Source organism: Pseudophryne corroboree, chromosome 12 (assembly GCF_028390025.1).
Source record: "Pseudophryne corroboree isolate aPseCor3 chromosome 12, aPseCor3.hap2, whole genome shotgun sequence".
NCBI classification, from domain to species: Eukaryota; Metazoa; Chordata; class Amphibia; order Anura; family Myobatrachidae; genus Pseudophryne; species Pseudophryne corroboree.
The window spans coordinates 125,036,033-125,062,024 of record NC_086455.1 but is presented as its reverse complement, the minus strand read 5'-3'; the positions used below and the strand labels follow the sequence as shown (position 1 = coordinate 125,062,024).

Sequence of the window (25,992 nt, the reverse complement as noted above, 5' to 3'; positions counted from 1 at the left end):
AGGGTGGTGTGACAGTATGCAGGGTCAGTGTACAGTATAATGGGGCGGTGTGACAGTATGAAAGGTCAGTGTATTGTGTACCGTATGCAAGGATGATGTGACAGTATGCAGGGTCAGTGTATTGTGTACAGTATACAAGGGTGGTGTGACAGTATGCAGGGTCAGTGTATTGTGTACAGTATACAAGGGTGGTGTGACAGTATGCAGGGTCAGTTTACAGTATAAAGGGGTGGTTGTGACAGTATGCAAGGTCAATATATTGTGTACAGTATACAAGGGTGGTGTGACAGTATGCAGAGTCAGTGTACAGTATAAAGGGGCGGTGTGACAGTATGTAGGGTCAGTGTATTGTGTACCATATGCAAGGATGATGTGACAGTATGCAGGGTCAGTGTATTGTATACGGTATACAAGGGTGGTGTGACAGTATGCAGGGTCAGTTTACAGTTTAAAAGGGTGGTTTTGACAGTATGCAGGGTCAGTATGTTGTGTACAGTGTACAAGGGTGGTGTGACAGTATGCAGGGTCAGTGTACAGTATAAAGGGGCGGTGTGACAGTACGTAGGGTCAGTATATTTTGTACGGTATACAAGGGTGATGTGACAGTGTGCAGGGTCAGTGTACAGTATACAAGGGTGGTGTGACAGTATACAGGGTCAGTGTACAGTATAAAGGGGCGATGTGACAGTATGTAGGGTCAGTGTATTGTGTACCGTATGCAAGGATGATGTGACAGTATGCAGGGTCAGTGTATTGTGTACAGTATACAAGGGTGGTGTGACAGTATGCACGGTCAGTTTACAGTATAAAGGGGTGTGTCACGATCCGGGTATCTGGACGCCATTTCTTACCCATCAGATGCCTCCTAAGGCTGGCTCAGCGCTCCAGGACCGGATCACATCTGTTATCCTGATGTGTACATTCCTGTATCCTCTCCTGTCACTCTGGGACGCTGTCACAGTAAACGCCATATTACACCTGGCATGGCGTCTCCCGCGGCCTCCGCCGCCGTCCCTGAACTTCTGCATGCAGAGTGTCTGAGTGGCGATTACGTCAGCCGCGGCCTCCGCTGTGTCCGCGTGGTTGGATGTCAGCCTCTGTCAGCATCTGTCAGCCTGGCGCCTCCTGTCTCCGGTGGCCGGCGCCGCCATTACTGTTTTCATTACCACATGGATTACAAACCAAACTTCCCTCCAAGTGTCTGCATGGGCGCAGCCATCTTGGATTCTGTCAGCTGATCATTTCCACCAATCTGTTCTCAGTATTGATAATCTGCATAATTGCCTAGCCAATCCCTTCCTTGCTGCTGGTATAAATACACTGTGCCTGAGCAAGGAAGGCGTCAGTGCTTTGGTTGTCAAACCTAGTTCCTGTTTGTCTCTCTCCTGTGATTGTCTTCCAGGTTCCAGCTCCTGTCTCAAGACTTCCACCATAGAGACCCGCACCAGCATTCCACCTGCGGTGTAGCCTGACTCTCCAATCCATTGTGGATTCATCTGTTTCCAGCTACAACATTACCTGCTTCCAGCTCAGCTTCCAGCAGAGTACAGCTTCCCTTAAAGGGCCGGTGTCATTTCTACACTTTACCACTCTCCACCGGTATTATTATTTCTCCGCTCTCAAGTTCTACATTTCAGTTCATATTTCATCGCTCCCAAGTTCATTTATTATTTAACTGGTTCCAGCCAGTATCCACTCCGTGCTAACAACAGTCTGGTTCCAGCCAGTATCCACAGCAGCTGTTTTATCTTCAGCAACCCAGCTTTTCCTGGAACACCAGCTGGCACAATCCTGGGTTATCTCCATTGCTACAGTCGGGCCTGGTAAGGACTTTCCATCTAGAAGATCATAAGAACTATCTCACACTACCAGTGCCCTGTGGCTCCTGCCATCCTGTAGTACCCAGGAACTGTATTTATTCTTTGCTGACTTTTACGTTTTCTTTTACTGCTGCTGTGTTGCGGAGTTGTCATAATAAACATCATTGACTTTTATCCAAGTTGTCGTGGTCACGCCTTCGGGCAGTTATTATTCATGTTACTTACATGTCCAGGGGTCTGATACAACCTCCCAGGTTCCGGTACATCTCAGCCCCTACAACTGAGGCTGCCTCCCGTCAGCTCAGGCCCTCAGTTGTGACAGTAAGCACTGACCTAATGAATCCAGCCGGAGACCAGGATCAAGCGGCCAGGCCGATGCAAGAACTGGCAGCCCGACTAGAACATCAGGAGGCTGCACAGGGCCACATCATCCGCTGTCTCCAGGATCTCTCTACTCGGCTGGATGGGATTCAGACAACTCTCCGTGGATCAGGCGCGTCTGGTGCGTCAACCACAGTGACTCCAGCTATAACCCCACCCACCTTACCCATTTCTGCTCCACGTCTTCATCTTCCAACGCCAGCAAAATTTGACGGATCTCCAAGATTCTGCAGGGGATTTCTCAACCAGTGTGAGATTCAGTTTGAGCTACAACCTGGCAATTTTCCCAGTGACCGTACAAAAATTGCCTACATTATTTCTCTTCTCAGTGGCTCAGCCCTTGATTGGGCATCACCGTTATGGGAGAGGTCCGACACCCTGCTATCTTCCTACACTGCCTTCGTGTCAACATTTAGGCGCATCTTCGACGAGCCAGGCCGGGTAACCTCAGCTTCATCCGAGATTCTCCGTTTACGCCAGGGGTCACGTACGGTAGGACAATATCTGATACAGTTCCAGATCCTGGCATCCGAACTGGCATGGAACGACGAGGCCCTGTATGCTGCATTCTGGCATGGCTTATCTGAGCGTATTAAAGATGAGTTAGCTACCAGAGACTTACCTTCTAAGTTAGATGAGCTAATCTCACTCTGCACGAAAGTTGATTTACGTTTCAGAGAGAGAGCAACTGAGCGTGGAAGATCATCTGCTCCAAAATCTTCTGCTCCTCCTCCTCGTCAACTGTCACCATCTAAAGATGAGCCCATGCAACTTGGCCGTTCCCGTTTAACTCCTGCTGAGCGCCGAAGACGTCTCTCCGAGTTTCTCTGTCTCTATTGTGCAGCTCCGTCTCACACCATTAATGCCTGTCCCAAACGTCCGGGAAACTCCAAATCCTAGCTCGCCAAGGAGAGGGCCGGCTAGGAGTAATGATCTCCTCTCCATCTCCTCAAGATTGTAATCTCCCAGTCTCGCTTCAAGTTGCTCAACGTTATCGGAACGTCATTGCCCTCCTTGATTCCGGAGCAGCTGGGAACTTTATTACCGAAGCCTATGTTAAACGGTGGTCCCTACCCACCGAGAGACTTCCTTCGTCCATTTCTTTAACTGCCGTGGATGGCAGCAAAATTTTTGATGCAGTTATTTCTTTAAGGACTCTACCAGTTCGTCTGAGAGTGGGAGTTCTTCATTCCGAACTTATTTCTTTTTTAGTGATTCCAAGAGCCACACATCCTGTGGTCCTGGGCCTTCCATGGCTCCGTCTTCACAATCCTACAATTGATTGGACGACTACGCAAATCCTGGCATGGGGTTCCTCCTGTGCTGAGACATGTTTGTTTAAAGTATTGCCTGTCTGTTCTTCCTCCCCCAGGTCGTCTGATGTTCCACCTCCTCCATATCAAGATTTCACGGATGTGTTCAGTAAAGCTTCTGCTGATATCCTTCCTCCTCATAGAGAATGGGACTGTCCGATTGATCTCGTTCCAGGGAAGGTTCCACCTCGAGGCCGAACTTATCCGTTGTCTCTGCCGGAGACGCATTCTATGGAGGAATATATTAAAGAGAACCTAGCAAAGGGGTTCATTCGACCTTCTTCTTCTACAGCCGGCGCAGGCTTCTTTTTTGTAAAAAAGAAAGATGGTGGTCTGCGGCCGTGCATCGACTACAGAGGTTTGAACGACATTACCATCAAGAACCGTTATCCTTTACCCCTGATTACTGAGCTCTTTGACAGAGTTAGCGGAGCTACCATCTTTACAAAACTGGACTTGCGAGGTGCATACAATCTCATCCGGATCCGTGAGGGTGACGAGTGGAAGACCGCCTTTAACACCCGTGACGGACATTATGAGTACCTCGTCATGCCCTTCGGATTGAGCAATGCTCCAGTTGTCTTCCAGCATTTTGTCAATGAGATCTTCAGAGACATTCTATACCGTCATGTCGTGGTCTATCTAGACGATATCCTCATTTTTGCCAACGATTTAGAAGAACATCGTTTTTGGGTTAAAGAGGTTCTGTCCCGTCTCCGTGTCAATCATCTCTATTGCAAATTAGAAAAATGCGTCTTTGAAGTCAAGTCCATTCCGTTTCTAGGGTACATTGTGTCCGGTTCCGGACTAGAGATGGATCCTGAGAAACTACAAGCAATCCAAAATTGGCCGGTACCCTTAACCCTCAAAGGGGTCCAGAGGTTCTTAGGGTTCGCCAACTATTACCGAAAGTTTATACGAGACTTTTCCACCATTGTGGCGCCTATTACTGCTTTCACTAAGAAGGGTGCTAACCCGTCCAAGTGGTCTGAAGAAGCCATGCAAGCATTTCATCTTTTAAAACAAAGGTTCATCTCTGCGCCTGTTCTGAAACAGCCTGACATCGACTCTCCTTTCATCTTAGAGGTGGATGCCTCCTCCGTTGGAGTAGGAGCGGTGTTATCTCAGAGGGCTAAAGATGGCCATTTACACCCTTGCAGTTTCTTCTCCCGGAAGTTCTCCCCAGCTGAGCGCAACTATGCCATTGGCGACCAGGAGTTGCTAGCCATCAAGCTCGCTCTAGAAGAGTGAAGGTATCTGTTGGAGGGAGCTTCTCATTCAATCACCATACTTACAGACCACAAGAACCTTTTATACCTGAAGGGCGCACAATGTCTCAACCCTCGTCAGGCCAGATGGGCACTTTTCTTTTCCAGGTTCGACTTTAAACTCCAGTTCTGTCCGGGCTCTCAGAATCGCAAGGCCGATGCCCTTTCCCGCTCATGGGAGCAAGAAAATGAGTCAGAGTCTTCAGACAAGCATCCTATTATAAATCCGTTGGCATTCTCCACGGTAGGGATGGACTCTACGCCCCCATCAGGGAAAAGTTTTGTGAAGCCGATGCTAAGGAAGAAGCTCATGCATTGGGCCCATGCTTCCCGTTTTGCCGGACATACAGGTATCCAAAAAACCCTGGAGTTTATCTCTAGGTCCTATTGGTGGCCAACTCTGAAAAAGGACGTCTTGGAGTTTATTGCATCTTGCCCAAAGTGTGCCCAACATAAAGTATCCCGCCAGTCGCCTGCGGGGCAACTGGTTCCACTATCCGTTCCCCGTCGACCATGGACCCACTTGTCGATGGATTTCATTACAGACTTACCCATGTGCAACAAATTCAATACCATCTGGGTGGTAGTTGACCGGTTCACCAAGATGGCACACTTCATTCCTCTCACCGGTCTTCCGTCAGCTTCCAAGTTGGCTCAAGTATTCATACAAGAGATCTTCCGACTCCACGGTCTTCCTGAAGAAATTATCTCAGATCGAGGAGTTCAATTCACAGCCAAATTCTGGCGAAGTTTATGTCAAGTCCTCCAAGTCAAGCTAAAGTTTTCCACGGCTTACCATCCTCAGACCAATGGTCAAACCGAGAGGGTGAATCAGGACTTGGAGGCCTTCCTCCGCATCTATGTGTCCTCCTCTCAAGATGACTGGGTTCAATTACTTCCCTGGGCCGAGTTCTGTCATAACAACCAGTATCATTCTTCATCTGCTTCAACACCATTCTTCACTAACTTTGGATTCCACCCTAAAGTCCCTGAGTTCCAACCGCTTCCAGCAACTTCTGTTCCCGCAGTGGATATCACCTTGCATCAGTTTGCCAATATCTGGAAGAGCGTACGATCAGCTCTGCTCAAGGCATCGTTCAGGTACAAGAAGTTTGCGGATAAGAAGCGTCGAGCAGTTCCTGCTCTCAAGGTGGGTGATCGGGTATGGTTATCCACGAAAAATTTGAGGTTAAGAGTTCCCAGTATGAAGTTTGCACCTCGCTATATCGGTCCTTTCAAGATTGAACAAGTCATCAATCCTGTTGCTTACAGACTCCAGTTGCCTCCCTTCTTAAAAATACCCAGGACATTCCATGTTTCCCTGTTGAAACCGCTGATCTTGAATCGGTTTCATTCCTCACTTCCTCCAACTCCGAAAGTCCAAACTCAACGAGGCGTTGAGTATGAAGTGGCCAAGATCCTGGACTCACGTCACCGTTACGGTCAACTACAATATCTTATTGACTGGAAGGGTTATGGTCCTGAGGAACGTTCATGGACCAATGCTTCTGATGTCCATGCTCCTGCCTTGGTCCGGAGATTCCATTCCAAGTTTCCTCAAAAGCCAAAGAAGTGTCCTGGGGCCACTCCTAAAGGGGGGGGTGCTGTCACGATCCGGGTATCTGGACGCCATTTCTTACCCATCAGATGCCTCCTAAGGCTGGCTCAGCGCTCCAGGACCGGATCCCATCTGTTATCTTGATGTGTACATTCCTGTATCCTCTCCTGTCACTCTGGGACGCTGTCACAGTAAACGCCATATTACACCTGGCATGGCGTCTCCCGCGGCCTCCGCCGCCGTCCCTGAACTTCTGCATGCAGAGTGTCTGAGTGGCGATTACGTCAGCCGCGGCCTCCGCTGTGTCCGCGTGGTTGGATGTGCATCTGTCAGCCTGGCGCCTCCTGTCTCCGGTGGCCGGCGCCGCCATTACTGTTTTCATTACCACATGGATTACAAACCAAACTTCCCTCCAAGTGTCTGCATGGGCGCAGCCATCTTGGATTCTGTCAGCTGATCATTTCCACCAATCTGTTCTCAGTATTGATAATCTGCATAATTGCCTAGCCAATCCCTTCCTTGCTGCAGGTATAAATACACTGTGCCTGAGCAAGGAAGGCGTCAGTGCTTTGGTTGTCAAACCTAGTTCCTGTTTGTCTCTCTCCTGTGATTGTCTTCCAGGTTCCAGCTCCTGTCTCAAGACTTCCACCATAGAGACCCGCACCAGCATTCCACCTGCGGTGTAGCCTGACTCTCCAATCCATTGTGGATTCATCTGTTTCCAGCTACAACATTACCTGCTTCCAGCTCAGCTTCCAGCAGAGTACAGCTTCCCTTAAAGGGCCGGTGTCCTTTCTACACTTTACCACTCTCCACCGGTATTATTATTTCTCCGCTCTCAAGTTCTACATTTCAGTTCATATTTCATCGCTCCCAAGTTCATTTATTATTTAACTGGTTCCAGCCAGTATCCACTCCGTGCTAACAACAGTCTGGTTCCAGCCAGTATCCACAGCAGCTGTTTTATCTTCAGCAACCCAGCTTTTCCTGGAACACCAGCTGGCACAATCCTGGGTTATCTCCATTGCTACAGTCGGGCCTGGTAAGGACTTTCCATCTAGAAGATCATAAGAACTATCTCACACTACCAGTGCCCTGTGGCTCCTGCCATCCTGTAGTACCCAGGAACTGTATTTATTCTTTGCTGACTTTTACGTTTTCTTTTACTGCTGCTGTGTTGCGGAGTTGTCATAATAAACATCATTGACTTTTATCCAAGTTGTCGTGGTCACGCCTTCGGACAGTTATTATTCATGTTACTTACATGTCCAGGGGTCTGATACAACCTCCCAGGTTCCGGTACATCTCAGCCCCTACAACTGAGGCTGCCTCCCGTCAGCTCAGGCCCTCAGTTGTGACAGGGTGGTTGTGACAGTATGCAGGGTTTGTACAGTGGTCGTGTGACAGTATGCAGGGTCAGTGTACAGTATACAAGGGTCAGTGTATTGTGTACAGTATACAAGGATGGTGTTACAGTATGCAGGGTCAGTGTACAGTATATAGGGGCATTGTGACTGTATGCAGGGTCAGTGTATTGTGTACAGTATACAAGGATGGTGTTACAGTATGCAGGGTCAGTGTACAGTGCTCGTGTGACAGTGTGCAGGGTCAGTGTACAGTATACAAGGGTGGTGTGACAGTATGCAGGGTCAGTGTACAGTGGTTGTGGTACAGTATACAAGGGTGGTGTGTCAGTATGCAGGGTCCGTGTACAGTTTAAAGGGGTGGTGTGACAGTAAGGGTCAGTGTATTGGGTACAGTATACAAGGGTGGTGTGACAGTATGCAGGGTTAGTGTACAGTATGCAAGAGTGGTGTGACAGTATGCAGGGTCAGTGTACAGTATATAGGGGCGGTGTGACTGTATGTAGGGTCAATGTGACAGTATTTAGTCAGTGTTCTGTATACAAGGTTGGTGTACAGTATGCGGGGGTGGTGTGATAGTATTTAAAGTCAGTGTACAGTATGCAGTGCTCTGTACTGTAAATATTACATACTAGCTGTTCTACCCGTTCTTCACACAGGAGTTTCTGAGTTTCGCGGTTGTAAATATAAATGAGTGTTAAAAATTTGGTAAATCTATACAGATGGAAATTTGAGACTTCTTATTGTAAGTAAATATTAATCCATGGTTCTTGGCGTTAGCCTAGGAACACCTGTAGCAGATACGGTAAATAGTGACAGGACCATTTTTGTAGTTTATTAAATTCTACACGCTGGAGGTGCAATCCACATTTGATGATGCGATTGTCTATTTGGGCGTTATAGTGTTCACTCTAGGATTTGGGCAGGGCAGGGTGCCGGACTGGGGGGGCACAAGCGTGCGTCAATAAAGGGGCCTGGCCACGCAAAATAGGGGGCGTGGTCATTTTGCGTAAATAAAAGTGGGTGGTTCAGCCCACAGACGTTAAAACGGGGCGTGGGCGGCCGGCGGCGTCACTGTTGGGGACGTGTAGGTGCTGGGCTTCCCCCAGCTCTCTCACAGCGTGAATGGATGCCGCGCACATGCGCACGGCATCTTTACATGCTGGGAGGGATGGAAGCAGGCGGCTGTTATAGCAGGGCGCCGCAGAAAGGGCACGGCGGATTTTGCCCTTAAAAAATCGTGCAGGGCGCGGCGCCCTGCTAAAACAGCCTAGCGTGAACACTACGTTATCATTCACACAACGCAAGCCACTCATTGGTAATGACGCCATGTCAATCCCCTGTTCATCCCGTTATGGGAGGTTTGTTAAAATTCTAATTAAATAGTTTTCCTATTTCCCGACTGTTATATTTCATCTCCCTAACATATCGGGAAGTAAGAGAATTAGTGATGAGTGAGTAAGGGCTTTGACATTTTTGTAGCTTATTAAATTCTACAAACTAGAGGTGCAATACAAATTTTGATCCGATTGTCTATTTGGGCGTTATCGTTCATGCAATGCAAGCCATGCATCTGTAATGATGTAATTATGTCAACTTCCTTTTCATCCCCTTAGGGGAGGTTTGTTAAATTCTAAGGGGGAGATTCAAATGTTTGAAAAGTCAGTTGGGAGCCTGTTTTTTCATATCTAATAGACAGGAAAAAACAGACACCCAACTGACTTTTCAAACATTTGAATCTCCCCCTAAGTATGTAGTTTGTAGTTTTGCTATTTCCCACCTGAAGAATACTTGCGTTAAATTTCATCCTCCTAGCATATCTGGAAGTAAGAGAAGTAGTGATGAGTCAGTGAGTGAATGAGGGCTTTTGCGTATATATATATATATATATATATATATATAAGTCCAAGAAGGATCGCATTCACTCTCCATCCACATCGACTGGGGTGTCGTCCTCAGAGCTAACAATCCAAATAATGTATACTCAACATATTAAGGGGCAAATATAGAGGACCAGTAGTAGGCAACGTAGGTCAGTCATATACTAATAGATATCATACATATTAGTAACCTCAGAAAATAAAAACATATATATACACACACACACACACACACACACACACACACACACACACACACAGGAATGTATCAAAACTCGCTTTTAAAGTGCCGAGTTATCACACGATTAGAGCCTCAAAAAGATCCATTTAGTTTTGCACTTTATAAGTGCTAATGCATGATTTCCTTCTCTCTCACTAGGCCGTATCCAATCTATTATCATACATCGCAATGTGGCCAATTGGTGCCTTACATCCAAGAAGTGCTGTGCCACTAATTTATCAGTCGTTCCAGTAGAGTAAGCCAACCTAATGGATGACCTATGCTGGTTCATCCGTTCACGGAAGGTCCTGATTGTCTTCCCGACATACATTAAACCACAAGGACAAGTTAGTATATATACAGTATGATCCATCTGGCAAGTCAGCTGATGTTTCAAACTTTTCTTCCATTATGTGGATGGCAAAAATACTCTCCAATCATTAGAGCTCTGAATGTAGTGCAGCCTAGGCATCGATAGCATCCCTTCTGTGATGGCCACGTATCAGTTGAATCCTTTTCAGGGTGTATATTTAGACGTAGCAACATGTCCTCTAAATTCCGTCTTCTGCTTACACTGAGTAGCGGTTTAGATCTCTTTAGTTGCTTGAACGCAGGATCTGTAGCTACCAATGGCCAATGTTTGTTTATGGCACCATGTACTTTTTTATAATTGGTGTCCCACCTTGTACAATCAGCATGTTTAGTATTGTGGCTTATTAGGGATTGTCCATTGTTAAATCGTGCTCTGGCTCTGGGGAAGCATCTCTCTATAGTGGAGGTCTTATATCCATGTTCTAAGAATCGCTCATAACACTCTTTTCTGTAATTCGTCCAATTCTGGTCGAGAATTATTCCTCAATTTCTGAAAGAATTGTGAAATTGGAAGATTGGACTTTAACGCGTCCGGATGATGGCTCGTGGCCCATAATAAGGTATTGCAATCTGTCGGTTTGCGGCATAGGGCCATATGCAATTGCGGTCGAATTCCCGAAAATGTCGAAAAACGGGACATTTTGGCAAAAATAAATAAGTTTGACAATGCAATTCAGTACTTTTCGCCAAAAAAACGGACTTTCAAAATTCGACTTTTTGAAATTCGACATTTGTCAAATTCGACATTTCTGCAATGGTACAAATGCGGCAATTCGACAAAAGTATATTCAATTGAAGATTGTAAATTCGACAACAGTGCTTTTAGACAGTAAATTCGTCATTTTCAATCCACCACTTTGCTGGCGGAATCTAATAAAAAAAATTTAAAACATGTTTTTTTGTGTGTTTTTTTTATTGGTAATAGCATATATTTTTATATTAGAAGGGATTAGGTACTTGGTTTGTCTATTTAGGAGGCACAAGTATTATTTATATATTTAAAAAAAAAAAAATATATATATATATATATATATATGTATATATATATATATATATATATATATATATATATATATATATTTTTTTTTTATGGAATGGGGTAAAATTCAAAAAAAAAAAATGCGTGGTGTCCCCCCTCCTAAGCATAACCAGCCTCGGGCTCTTTGAGCCGGTCCTGGTTACCAAAATACGGGGGAAAAAATGACAGGGGATCCCCCGTATTTTAACAACCAGCACCTGGTCCTGGTGCAAAAAATACGGGGGACAAAAAGCGAAGGGGTCCCCCGTATTTTTTGTACCAGCACCGGGCTCCACTAGCTGGACAGATAATGCCACAGCCGGGGGTCATTTTTATACAGCGCCCTGCGGCCGTGGCATTAAATATCCAACTAGTCACCCCTGGCCGGGATACCCTGGAGGAGTGGGGACCCCTTCAATCAAGGGGTCCCCCCCCCAGCCACCCAAGGGCCAGGGGTGAAGCCCGAGGCTGTCCCCCCCCCCCCCCCATCCAAGGGCTGCGGATGGGGGGCTGATAGCCTTGTGTAAAAATGAAAGAATATTGTTTTTTGCAGAAGAACTACAAGTCCCAGCAAGCCTCCCCCGCAAGCTGGTACTTGGAGAACCACAAGTACCAGCATGCGGGGGGAAAACGGGCCCGCTGGTACCTGTAGTTCTACTGCAAAAAAAATACCCAAATAAAAACGGGACACACACACCTTGAAAGTAAAACTTTATTACATACATGCCGACACATACATACTTACCTATGTTGACACGCCGACTCTGGCCACGTCTCCAATGTCGACGTCCGGGGTACCTGAAAATAAAATTATATACTCACCTGATCCAGTGTCCGGTTCTTTGATTGTAATCCACGTACTTGGCAAAACAAAAAGACGCATAGCCGATCCACACGGACTGCGGCTGACCGCGGGTAACCTCACCGCTGACCGCAAAGTTCCCACCATTGAAACGAATGGAGGGAGCTGTGCGATGCGCGTCCGACGCGCATACAGCCAATCAGGAGAGTGCCACGACGTGCCGCTTCCTGATTGGCTGAAGGGACCTTTCTGTGACAGGAGTCACGGGGGGGTCTCTGCATTCGGGGAAAGGGGTCCCATGTGTAAACATGGGACCCCTTTCAGTCCGTCTGGTTCGGGTTAATGCGTTTTTTTTTTTTTTTTTGCCAAGTACGTGGATTACAATCAAAGAACCGGACACTGGATCAGGTGAGTATAATTTTATTTTCAGGTACCCCGGACGTCGACATTGGAGACGTGGCCAGAGTCGGCGTGTCAACATAGGTAAGTATGTATGTGTCTGCATGTGTGAAATAAAGTTGTATTTTCACGGTGTCTGTGTCCTGTTTTTATTTGGGTATTTTTTTTGCAGTAGAACTACAGGTATCAGCGGGCCCGTTTCCCCCCGCATGCTGGTACTTGTGGTTCTTCTGCAAAAAACAATATTCTTCCATTTTCAACAAGGCTATCAGCCCCCCATCCGCAGCCCTTGGATGGAGGGGACAGCCTCTGGCTTCACCCCTGGCCCTTGGGTGGCTGGGGGGGGGAGACCTTGATTGAAGGGGTCCCCACTCCTCCAGGGTACCCCGGCCAGGGGTGACTAGTTGGGTATTTAATGCCACGGCCGCAGGGCGCTGTATAAAAGTGATCCCCGGCTGTGGCATTATCTGTCCAGCTAGTAGAGCCCGGTGCTGGTCCAAAAAATACGGGGGACCCCTTCGCTTTTTGTCCCCCGTATTTTTTGCACCAGGACCAGGCGCAGAGCCCGGTGCTGGTTGTTAAAATACGGGGGATCCCCTGACATTTTTTTCCCCGTATTTTGGCAACCAGGACCGGCTCAAAGAGCCCGAGGCTGGTTATGCTTAGGAGGGGGGACCCCACGCAATTTTTTGGGGGGATTTTTACCGGTTTTTTACCATTTTTAAAAAACGGATCAAAATCCGTCAAATCAGGCGTTTTTCGACAGCGGGACTGTCGAATTCATTTTTTATTGAATATGTCGAATTCCGGCACCCACCTGCCGGAATTCGACGGTCGAATTGTGTCGAATTTAAATCGGTTGAATTCCACCCGGAATTCGACCGCAATTGCATATACCCCATAGAGTGTATTCCAGTCCAAAAAAATCATAGTATTATCATCAATGGAGGATGTAAATCATATCGGACTATTGAGGCTACTAATCGTCTCGTGAAATGACTCTTCACTATCCAACCATACAAGAAATATGTCATCAATAAACCGTTTATGATAAAAGATTTTGGGGGTAATTCCAAGTTGATCGCAGCAGGATTTTTGATAGCAACTGGGCAAAACCATGTGCACTGCAGGGTAGGCGGATATAACATGTGCAGAGAGAGTTAGATTTGGGTGTGGTGTGTTCAATCTGCAATCTAATTTGCAGTGTAAAAATAAAGCAGCCAGTATTTACCCTGCACAGAAACAATATAACACACCCAAATCTAACTCTTTCTGCACATGTTATATCTGCCTCCCCTGCAGTGCACATGGTTTTGCCCAGTTGCTATCAAAAATCCTGCTGCGATCAACTTGGAATTACCCCCTTTATTACCAAAACCAGCAAGGATGTGTTCCTGCTCATTATACTGCATAAAGATATTGGAATAGGCAGCAGCTAAGTTTGAGCCCATCGCTGTACCAGTGATTTGGACATAAAAGTCAACCTGATACAAAAATAATTGCATTCTAAGACCCTCCTTAGTAGCACAAGCATCCATTGAATCGGCGGGCCATTATATGGTCCATCAGTCATTGCATTTTCTACTGCCTTGATCCCTTGTTTGTGCGGGATCACTGTATACAGTGAGCAAACATCCATTGTAGCTGACTTATAGTCACAAGGTATAATACTCAAACCTCTTATGTCAGGCACTTTAAAAGAGTTTTGATACATTCCACCGTGTTTATACGTATATGTTTTCATTTTGTGAGGTTACTAATATGTATGATATCTATTTGTATTAGTATATGACTGACCTACTTTGCCTACTATTGGTCTTCTATATTTGCTTCTTAATATGTTGAGTATATATTATTTGGGTCGTTAGAGGATTGTTATATCTAGTATCCATTGAAGCAGCGCTCCAATGTAAACACAGATGAACCGCATAACTTCCTGTCCCTGCGTTCCAGGGACCGGAAACTGAACACTGAATACCAGCATGTGCGGCGTTGTTGCCGCGAGTGGTGAGTGAGTGGCAGAGTGAGGCTGCTATTTGTTTATATATAGAGAGAGATTAATGATGAGTACACCAATATATGTGAGTAGTAAAATAAGTGGATATTTAATGGGATTAATTAGTCTCTATACTGCGCGACGTCACTTCCGGTGACGTCAGACGCAGGAATTTGGTATTAAGGATGAGCTGGTCTATATAGGACCGCTGGTGGGGTAAGTAGGGTTTGGTCTGCATTTTATTGTTTGGATGCCCTGTGCACTGCTATGGTCTTGAGAAAGGCTCTGCTATGAGCCAAAACGTCGACCTTGATTTTTAATATGGTGAATTAAAGTTTAAGCTTTTATGTGCTGAAGTCTGGTGAGTGCCCTCTCTTTTTGTGCGTTGTATATGTAATATATATAATATATATAAACTGCTGACTCAAGTGGCAGAAAATCATTTAAATGCACATATTGCTCCCGTCTTTGGGCAGCCAATGTTGAGCATGTATTTGTGATTTTAGGAGCCGTTTGTTGCTGATGAATATATTGAGCGACTGGCCTGGAGAACTCCAGGAGGAGGATCCAGAGGAGGAGCAGAAACATTTGATCCAAAAAGGTACTCATCTGTGGCGTAATGGGTGATTGGTGCCTATTACTTAGGCTGTTTTTTCATTCATAAACATATACCTGGCTAAGGGGTTTCACGCATAACTAGATCCACTGGCATGGTGGCAATAGTGCTAGTTCGTTACAGCCAGATATAGATTTAATCCATATAGAACATGTAATAAAAGTGAATATATACTTTGCTGTAATGGAGTTTAGCTCATGTGAACTTTTTTTTTTATTTATTTTTAAAGACTGTTTATTGAAACATTTTTGTCAGAAATACATTATATTGTATAAACGTTTGGAGGAAGGGGGGGACGGACGGACGGACAGAAAGATAGATGGGAACAAGGGAAGGGAAGAGGGACAGTACAGCAATACTTAAAACAACTTTGAAGGATCATACAGGTTATCAAAGTAAGAATATAAACAATTAGATTAGATGGATTACACAATTTAAGAAACCAAAAAAACATACATTTACAAATGAGATAGGGTTTACTACCCAAACACATATTTTTATCAATACCGAATGTCATAGGAGGAAGTTTGCGATGTTATAAATCACTTTTAAGATCGTAGGATTTCCCTCCCTTTATGAGCGGACCATCTTTTCCATTATTTTGGTTGCCTCCTTTCACATGGGCATTCACATTTAGTCCATTTCAGTGAATTTTATTATATCATTTTTTGGGGGGAAAATACAGTAGTATAAATAAATATTAATGCTATTGGCAATATAGGGAAAACATCTAATATACTGTAGATGCAAAGTACAGATTTCCATGATCATTCCTTTAATTTCAAATTATTGTTAAAGTATATGGCAGTGGTTCCCAATGGCCCCATAACAGTCCAGGTTTTAAGGAGCTGAGCATAGATGGTTAAATCAAATCGACTGATGTATTGATTAAGTCACCTGTGCTCAAGCATGGATATTCTTAAAGCCTGGTATATGGGATGTCCTGTACAGAAAAGTTTTTATCTTGTATTTATATAAATGCTCCTCTTTTTAAATCTTTTATCTTATATTATAACATTTATTCTTTTCACATATTCCTTATATAGAAGTCGCGGTGCTATCAAACTCATTAAATCATAATCCGAACAAAGAAGTAAAAGTAGTAGAGTGATTGGTGCACTCTGGGGGTCAGGGCCAGATTAACAATGGGGCGGATGGAGCTCCAGCTCCAGGCCTCCACGTAAAAATAGGCCCTTAATCCTGGCAGCAGGATGATGACCAGCTGCACAGCTGGACAAACAATGATAAATAATAAGTATTGAAATCGTTTTTTTGTAGTTTTCTCACAAAATTATGCAATGTTTCTATGTTTATGTATTTAGGGAGGCAGTGGGGCTCATAGTGTATAGGGTGTACACACCCACATTGCTCTGGCCACACCCACATTGCTCTGGCCACACCCACATTGCTCTGGCCACAGTCACACAGCACTGGTCACAGCTCCTACCCTCCTCAGTATAGGCCCTTGAAAATGTTTAGCTCCAGGCCCATGTGTCCCTTAATCCAGCTCTGCTGGGGGTAATAGAGAGAGTGCTCTGTTCATATAAATTTCTTATGTTTTGTATCTTAAAATATATCCTTCTATACAAAATACATTGTATTAACGGTTATCTCATCCAATATATTTTCACAGTAGCCAACAACATATACAATTAGGAAAATGTGAAAAAGTAGGAATAAATTAATTAAAATAATGTCCGCTGTGTAAATGCCATTTATTTGTCCGATGTTCTCTTGTCAAAGCAAAAAATGTACCTTGTGTGTTAGGGAACCAGAGTCATATGTTTTTAAAAACTCTGTATCATGTGTTCAGTGTATCGTACAGTATATATCATACAGCAATTATATAAAAGCCAAATATACATGTTAAAAATTCTCTACTTCTGATACATAAGCTTGATTTTATCTCTTTTGCAACAAATTGTTACAGTACTGAAATTGTAACAGTTTGTATTTCTTGCAGCATTTCAGATGGTATCACATATAAACATTGCTATTTTAGATACATTGTTTGATTTTTAAACATATTGGGGGGGTATTTATCAAAGCTTGAGTAGAGATAAAATTGTGAGAGATAAAGGGGGGTATTCAATTAAGTGCTGTTTTTTCAACTGGTTAAAAAAACGGCAATCATTTGATACAGGCACGTTATCTCACAATTTTATCTTTCTATTTTTGAGCTTTGATAATTGCCCCCCATATTCTCTTTTACTATATAATTTGAATGCACATGTGACATCTGAGGTGGTGTCTAAATAGGTCAATTGATAGTTCATATATTTTACATGGTGCTATATTATTACTACTCCCCTAAGTATACGCTCAGGGTCTTCAGTGATAGCAGTAGTATACTCTGGGGGTCTTCTTTTAATAGCAATAAGTATTTGTATGGACGTCCTGTGCCACAATGTATGAATGTTACAATATTTATTTTATTAGTTATACAAAAGCATTGTTCATTCTCTTTGATATGCACAGATGCTTGTATTTTCTCAGTGTGTTTAAAGTGATATTTAGAGAGTCTCAAGCCCTCACTTGTACGAGTTGTGCTGATAGCTGCACCTATGTCACATATTTTAGACAGTACGGATGGTGTAATGATTAGCATTACTGCCTCTCAGCACTGAGGTCATGGGTTCGATTCTCACCATGGGGGTCATTCCAAGTTGCTCGCTGCTGTTTTTCGCAGCGCAGCGAACAGGTTACTACTGCGTATGCAACGCAATGCGTAAGCACGTCGTACGGGTACAAAGAGGATCGGTGCTGGGCGATGGATTTAACGAAGAATCCATTCGCACAGCCGATCGCAAGGTGATTGATAGAAAGAGGGCATTTGTGGGTGTCAACTGGCCGATGTCTGGGAGTGTCTGCAAATACGCAGGCGTGGCCAAGCGTTTGCAGGGTGGGTGTCTGACGTGAATTCCGGGACCAAAAAACTGAAGTGATCGCAAGGGCTGAGTAAGTCCAGAGCTACTCAGAAACTGCAAAAAAAACTTTTCATCCCACTCGGCTGCGCAGGCGTTTGCTCACTTGCAAAGCGAAAATACACTCCCCCGTGGGCGGCCATTATGCGTTTGCACGGCTACTAAAAGATTTGTCTATGCGTTTGCACGGCCCCATTCAGGAAGACCTACTCAGGACCTACCCTTCATTCCTTTCGAACTGCCAAGTTTAAGGGCAAAGTCAGAGGATCTTCTACTGCCAACAGAGGCGCTAAAGGTAAACCGCGCAAACCAGCAACTGCTGGTTCTCAGGAACAGAGCTCAAGTTCTGCTTCCTCAAAGCCTTCTGCCTGATGGTGGACCTTGAGGCCTGGAAGACTGGCAGTTGGGAGCCCAACTAAAAAAATTTCAGTCACATCTGGACAACATCATGCCAGGATCCCTGGATCATAGATCTTATTTCCCAGGGCTACAGACTGTAGTTTCAGGAGCTCCCACCTCACAGATTCTTCAAATCAGCCTTACCAGTTTCACAAGAGGCAAGTATAACCTTACAGGATGCCATTCAAAAACTGGTACAGACTCAGGTTATTGTTCCAGTTCCACCTAATCTGCAAAAAAGGGGTACTGTACTGTTCTAACTTGTTTGTAGTACCGAAACCGGACGGTTCAGTAAGGCCGATTTTGAATCTAAAATTGTTGAACCCGTACTTACAAGTGTTCAAATTTAAGATGGAGTCTCTAAGAGCGGTGATCTCAGGTTTGAAGGAGGAGGAATTCCTAGTGTCTCTGGATATCAAGGATGCGTACCTTCACATTCCGATCTGGCCGCCTCACCAGGCTTATTTACGCTTTGCACTGCAGGACTGTCACTACCAGTTCCAGGCCCTGCCATTTGGCCTCTCCACGGCACCGAGGGTGTTCACCAAGGTGATGGCAGAAATTATGTTTCACCTTCGCAGGTAAGGAGTGAACATAATTCCGTACGATCTTCTGATAAAGGCACCATCCAGGAAAGGTTGTTGGACAGCATTAGTCTCACAACCAAACTCCAGGATCACGGGTGGATTCTAAATCTCCAGAAATCTCACTTAGAGCCAACCCAGAGGCTCCCATTTCTGAGAGTTGCAGAAAGTTTTTCTTCCGTTGGAAAAGGCATTGGTAATCCAGTCGATGGTTCGGGATGTCCTGAAGCCAACCTGAATATAAGTGCATCTATGCATTCGCCTTCTGGGGAAAATGGTGGCCTCTTATGAGATGCTTCATTATGGCAGGTTTCATGCGAAGCCCTTCCAGCTGGATCCTTTGGACAAATGGTCCGGATCGCATCTTCACATGCACCAGAGGTTCCGTCTGTCGCCAAAGGCCAGGATCTCTCTTCTGTGGGTGGCTTCAGACTTCTCACCTAATCGAAGGCCGATGGTTCGGGATTCAGAATTGGTTTCTGCTAACCAGACACAAGCCTCAGAGGTTGGGAAGCGGTCACCCAGGGGGTGCAGTTTCAAGGAAGATGGTCAAGTCAGGAAGTCGTCCTTCCAATCTACATTCTGGAACTCGGGGCTATATACAACGCCCTTCTGCAGGCCTCATATCTTCTTCAAAATCGGGACATTCAGGTTCAGTCGGACAATGTGACGGTGGTAACGTACATAAACCAACATGGCGGAATGAAAAGCAGAGTAACAATGTCAGAGGTATCAAGAATTCTCCTTTGGGCAGAAAAACGCGCTGTGGCGTTGTCTGCTGTCTTCATTCTGGGAGTAGGCAACTGGGAAGCAGACTTCCTCAGCAGACACGACCTGCATCCGGGGGAAGTGGGTTCTTCATCCGGAGGTGTTCAGGTGCTTGACACGTCGATGGAGATGTCTGCAAATCGACATGATGGCCTCACGTCTCAACAAGCAGCTGAAGCGGTATTGTTCCAGGTCGAGAGACCCACAGGCAGTGTCAGTGGACTCTCTGACGACTCCATGGATCTATCAAATGGTGTACGTGTTCCCTCCACTTCCGCTGATCCCAAGAATTCTGAAAAGAATAAAAAGGGAAAAAGTCCAAGCAATTCTCATTGCTCCGGACTGGCCAAAAAGGGCCTGGTACGCGGCTTTTCTGGAGATACTCCTGGAATATCCATGGCCTCTACCTCTTCGCGAGGATCTCCTGCAACAGGGGCCGTTCATCTGTCAAGACTTAACACGGCTACATTTGACGCCATGGAAGTTGAACAGCTGAATCTAGCCAGAAGAGGCATCCCTGACAGGGTCATCCCAACTATGATTCAATCCAGAAAGGGGGTAACGTCTAAACATTATCACTGTATTTGGAAGATACACGTCTCTTGATGTGAGAGCAGACAATATTCTGCTGTGGAAATTCCTGCTTTTTCTGCAGTCGGGTGTGGATGTGGGCCTACACTTGGGTTCCATAAAAGTCCAGATTTTGGCCTTGTCCATTTTCTTTCAGAAACAATTGGCGTCTCTTCCTGAAGTCCAGATGTTCTTGAAAGGGGTTCTGCACATCCAACCTCCCTTTGTGCCTCCCACGGCACCTTGGGACCTCCATTTGGTGCTTCAGCAAGATGTGTGTCTGAGCTGGGGACGTTGTCTCACAAGAGCCCCTATTTAATCTTGCATGAGGACAGAGCTGAACTCAGGACTCGTCAGCAATTTCTTCCTAAAGTGGCATCTGCATTTCACACCAACCAACCAATTGTGTTTCCAGGTTGTTACCGACACCTCTGTTACTTCAAAGTCTTTGGCTGTTGTGAGGGCTTTGAAGGTGTATGTGAAAAGAACAGCTCGTCACAGAAAATCAGACTCGCTGTTTGTTCTTTATGATCCCAATAAGTTTCGGTGTCCTGCTTCAAAGCATCAATTGCACGCTGGATCAGGCTCACTATCTAGCATGCTTATTCCACGGCAGGATTGCCGATTCCAAAATCTGTACAGGCCCACTCGACTAGGTCAGTGGGTTGTTCTTGGGCGGCGTCCTGCGGTGTCTCAGACTTACAGCTCTGCCGAGCAGCTACTTGGTCAGGTTCGAACACGTTTGCAAAGTTCTATAAGTTCGATACCTTGGCCTCTGAGGACCTTGAGTTTGGTCAACTAGTTCTGCAGGACCCTCAGCACTCTCCCACCCGGTTTGGGTGCTTTGGTACTACCCCATGGTGCTAAATGGATCCCCAGTATCCTCTAGGACAGGGGTAGCCAGACTTTTGGAGTCGGCGATCTACTTTTAAAGCTAAAAAGCTTTTGTGATCTACCCAGGAGGAATACGGCGCGCGCAAAAAAAAAGGGGCATGGCATAACAAAAAAGTGGGCATGGTATAACAAAAAGTGGGCGTGGTATAACAAAAAAAGGGACGTAGCCTTGCTGCACAGAGTGTAGTGACTGCCTCACACGAAATAACACATTGGCCCCCACAGGTAAAAACCTCAAACACATATGCCCCCACAGTGCCAGATATGCCCCCACAGTGCCAGATATGCCCCCACAGTGCCAGATATGCCCCCACAGTGCATCCATTTTCTCGTAGTCCATAAGGGATATTGGGCGCCGCCTCAGTGCGTTTACTTTTCTGCAGGTTCTTGTTATGTAAGTTACCTGTTCAGCTGTTGCTGCTGCTGTTACCAGCTGTTGTTGTATGTTAGTGGTGTGCTGGTTTGTTAATCTCACCACTCTGTTATCATATTTCCTTCTCTCATATATGTTCTTTCTCCTTCGGGCACATTTTTACCTATAACTGGCTGTGGGAGGGGGCATAGAGGGGAGGAGCCAGCACACTCAGTTGAAGAAATTTAAAGTGCACTGGCTCCTTTAGACCCCGTCTATACCCCCATCGTACTAGATATCCCCAATTTCCCTTATGGACTACGAGAAAAGGATTTACCGGTAGGTAGTAAAATCCAATTATCAACTGAGCTATCGCTTTGGGGCATACACACGGAGGGGTTCACTACGGCTGGCCGGCGGTCGGGCTCCCGGCGACCAGCATACCGGCGCCGGGAGCCCGACCGCCGGCTTACCGACAGTGTGGCGAGCGCAAATGAGCCCCTTGCGGGCTCGGTGGCGCGCTACGCGCGCCACACTATTTTATTCTCCCTCTATGTGGGTCGTGGACGCCCACGAGGGAAAAGAAGTGTCGGTATGTCGGCTGTCGGGCTCCCGGTGCCGGTATACTGAGCGCCGGGAGCCCGACCGCCGGCATACAGAAGACCACCCCACATGGAGATATGTCTGCCTCATTTCTAAGGAATCTAGTCAGATTGCTTCGAATTTAAGCACACATCGCTACGTGTGTAACCCCTTTAAGAGAGTAAATGTGTAATAAGAGAATAAATGTATGTTTAAAAATCAAACTGTGTAAAACAGCAGCGTTTATATGATACCATCTGAAATGCTGCACAAAATATAAACAAACTATAGCTATTTCATTATTGTAACAATTTGTTGCAATATAGCTACCATCAAGTTCTTGTATCAGACATAAAGGATTTGTAACATCTGATAAACTGAATATATGATACAGTATATGCAGTTTTAATGAACATATGAATCTGGCTCCCTAATAAGATTTTTTTTTCTTTTTTTGCTGTGAAGTGAACATCAGACAATATAAATTACACGGACACCGCGGACATTGGGCCTTATTCAGACCTGATTGCAGCAGCAACATTTTTCTCTAATGGGCAAAACCATGTGCACTGCTGGGGGGGGTGGGGGGGGGGCATATGTAGCATGTGCAGAGAGAGTTAGATTTGGGAGGGGTGTGTTCAAACTGAAGTCTAAATTTTAGTGTAAAAATAAAGCAGCCAGTATTTACCCTGCACAGAAACAAAATAACCCACCCAAATGTAACACTCTCTGCACATGTTATATCTGCCCCACCTGCAGTGCACATGGTTTTGCCCGTTAGAGAGAGAATTTGCTGCTGCGATCAGGTCTGAATTAGACCCATTATTGTAATTCACTTTAGTCCTACTTTTTTCACATTCTCCTATTTTTTTATGTTGTCACCTATTGTAAATTATATTGGACTAGTTACCAGCCCATCAAAATGACAGAACAACAAATCCGTAACATCAGCGCCGGCAAAATATCGGTCCTCACATCACAGCTGGGTGGGCATTTGAATTTTCCCGCACAGCTGTGACGTCAGCCAGTGTATGGAGATGTATCCGGCATCGGCAGTGCTGCAGGTCCGACGCAATATGTGAACGATGTGGTTTACAATCATATCGGGTGTACACACCCGCCAACCTGCTAATGGTGTATCTTGCGTTCGCTTGAACGAGCGACATATTCCCATTGTGTGTCCAACTTTAGACTTTCATTTCGATTCATTGTTGTTACTTTGTGTGCAGATTATTGGAGGAGTTTGTAAATCACATTGAAGAACTGAAGTTGATGGATGAGCGGATTCAGAGAAAAGTGGAAAAATTAGAAAATCAGTGCCAGAAAGAAGCTAAAGAGTTTGCCAAAAAAGTCCAAGTACTTCAGAAAAACAACCAGGTGAGCAAGGAAACGCAGCCAATGTGCTAGTAAGATTGTGTTTATAGATTTTACTGGAAAAATATAAAATCTAATCATTGCCATTTATATTTATATTTTTCAATTAAAGCTATCAAATCTAATCATTGCCATTTATAGTGAAAACTAATTTATTAGGAGAAGAAACAAATACTGTAGAAATGCTAAGCCATGTGTTTTTAGTTACATTTATTTCTTTTCAGTGCTGTGGGTTTTTTTTTTACAATAAATAATTTTTTCTTCCTATACTTGTTATATACAAGTTTTATGACGTTTTTTTTTATGTTTTACATTGTCAAATTGAAGAATGGGAAATATACAATAGAGTATAGACAGAAGCTCGCAATACAGTATATAAATTATGCTCCTAAATATACATTATACTGAAATAAGAACATGGCTGTATATTTATGATGTTCTAAATCTGTTTGGTCATAGGTTAGTACGGTATTACTTGGGGACTTACAGAAGTTGTAAAATAGTTTTTTACAGTTTTTTTGCCATTTTCTGCTTTATTATTATGGACTGTAAAGAATAGTTGTTGTTATACAAAATCAGAGTTTCTAAATGCTCCGGTTCCCAAAGGGCAAGTATAGCATGCCCATAAGCCAAAGGCTTGGTCTTGTGTTCTGAAACATTTTAATGGTGTGACACACTTATGTGCACACCTCACGTGTGTGTGATACATTTTATGTGGATAAAAATAAATCCTATGAAAGGATGAGTACATTTAAAAGGTCAAACGGCTCTTCACAAAATCTTTTTCACTTCAATAGTGGAGATCTATCATTTTAGTGTGAATTGCTTTGGGACCCCAGGAGTAAGGTCCCATAGCAAGCCTCGATAAAATGAGTTGTCGGTGGGTTTGGTTCACCTGCCTTTTTATTTGCGATAGGTGCAGTGAAAGTACATATGTCCGCAGCTTATCACAGGATAATTGAATAGAGGTGATAAAACAAATCTTGAGAAACGCCTTTTTTCGCGGCCGCAGCACTGTCGCGGCTAATTGAATACCCCCCTAACATTTATAGATGTTTAAACTGTTGTCAATACAAATGTAGGGGTTAAAATAGCTTTTGACACTGTCAGCACATCTATATTTCCTCACTGTCAACATGCTGCAAGTTTGTGCTTGTCAAGATGCTGAACATGTTGACGTTATGTATGTCACCATGGTGACGGTTGACAAGATACACCAAACCTTTAGAATGTCCATTTCCTTTTTTTAAAGTGTTTATATTGTATCAACTTTTTAGCCTGTACTTATAGGGAAAATTACTTGTAACCCTGCAACACATCTGGCTACACTCAACCAGTGTTGGCTGCAGAGGTGGGGCTGCAATTCAAATAGGAGAGCCACACCAACCACCACTGCGGCAACCATATCCAAATTATTCAGAAATACGGAATATTCCAGAATACAGAATTTTTTGAGTGAGATAGGGAAACCTTTGTTTTCTGATGGCTCAATGTACACAAACTTTATTTAATACACAGTTATTAAAAATATTGTATTAAATGACCTTTCAGGCTGTGTGTATATGAAACATAAATGCATTCTGTGCTGAGGCTTAGGTCCAAAATACGAAAAAATCCAATATCCAAAATTCTTCTGGTCCCAAGCATTTAAGATAAGGGATACTCAATCTGTACTTGGTTTTATTCCGCATTTATTTGTAAAACAAGCTTTCTCTATCGTCCTAGTGGATGCTGGGGTTCCTGAAAGGACCATGGGGAATAGCGGCTCCGCAGGAGACAGGGCACAAAAGTTAAGCTTTAGGATCAGGTGGTGTGCACTGGCTCCTCCCCCTATGACCCTCCTCCAAGCCTCAGTTAGGTTTTTGTGCCCGGCCGAGAAGGGTGCAATCTAGGTGGCTCTCCTAAAGAGCTGCTTAGAAAAGTTTAGTTTTAGGTTTTTTATTTTACAGTGAGTCCTGCTGGCAACAGGATCACTGCATCGAGGGACTTAGGGGAGAAGAAGTGAACTCACCTGCGTGCAGGATGGATTGGCTTCTTAGGCTACTGGACATTAGCTCCAGAGGGACGATCACAGGTACAGCCTGGATGGGTCACCGGAGCCGCGCCGCCGGCCCCCTTGCAGATGCCGAAAAGAGAAGAGGTCCAGAAATCGGCGGCAGAAGACTCTTCAGTCTTCTTAAGGTAGCGCACAGCACTGCAGCTGTGCGCCATTGCTCTCAGCACACTTCACACGGCAGTCACTGAGGGTGCAGGGCGCTGGGGGGGGGCGCCCTGGGCAGCAATGGAAACCTGTTATTTGGCAAAAAATACCTCACATATAGCCTCCGGGGGCTATATGGAGATATTTAACCCCTGCCAGAATCCGTTGAAGAGCGGGAGACGAGCCCGCCGAAAAGGGGGCGGGGCCTATCCTCAGCACACAGCGCCATTTTCCCTCACAGAAAGGCTGGAGGGAAGGCTCCCAGGCTCTCCCCTGCACTGCACTACAGAAACAGGGTTAAAACAGAGAGGGGGGGCACTAATTTGGCGTTAGACATA

General features: G+C 45.0%; 1 protein-coding gene across 1 annotated transcript in view; it reads left to right on the top strand.

Moving 5' to 3' along the window:
• The window catches only part of EXOC5 (exocyst complex component 5), a 127,599-nt gene that overhangs the window by 11,599 nt on the left and 90,008 nt on the right, over positions 1-25,992 (top strand). Inside the window, exons 2-3 of the mRNA XM_063947977.1 lie at positions 14,898-14,992; positions 23,310-23,457. Coding sequence (XP_063804047.1) covers positions 14,898-14,992; positions 23,310-23,457 — 243 coding nt within the window. The remainder of the gene's footprint in view (positions 1-14,897; positions 14,993-23,309; positions 23,458-25,992) is intronic.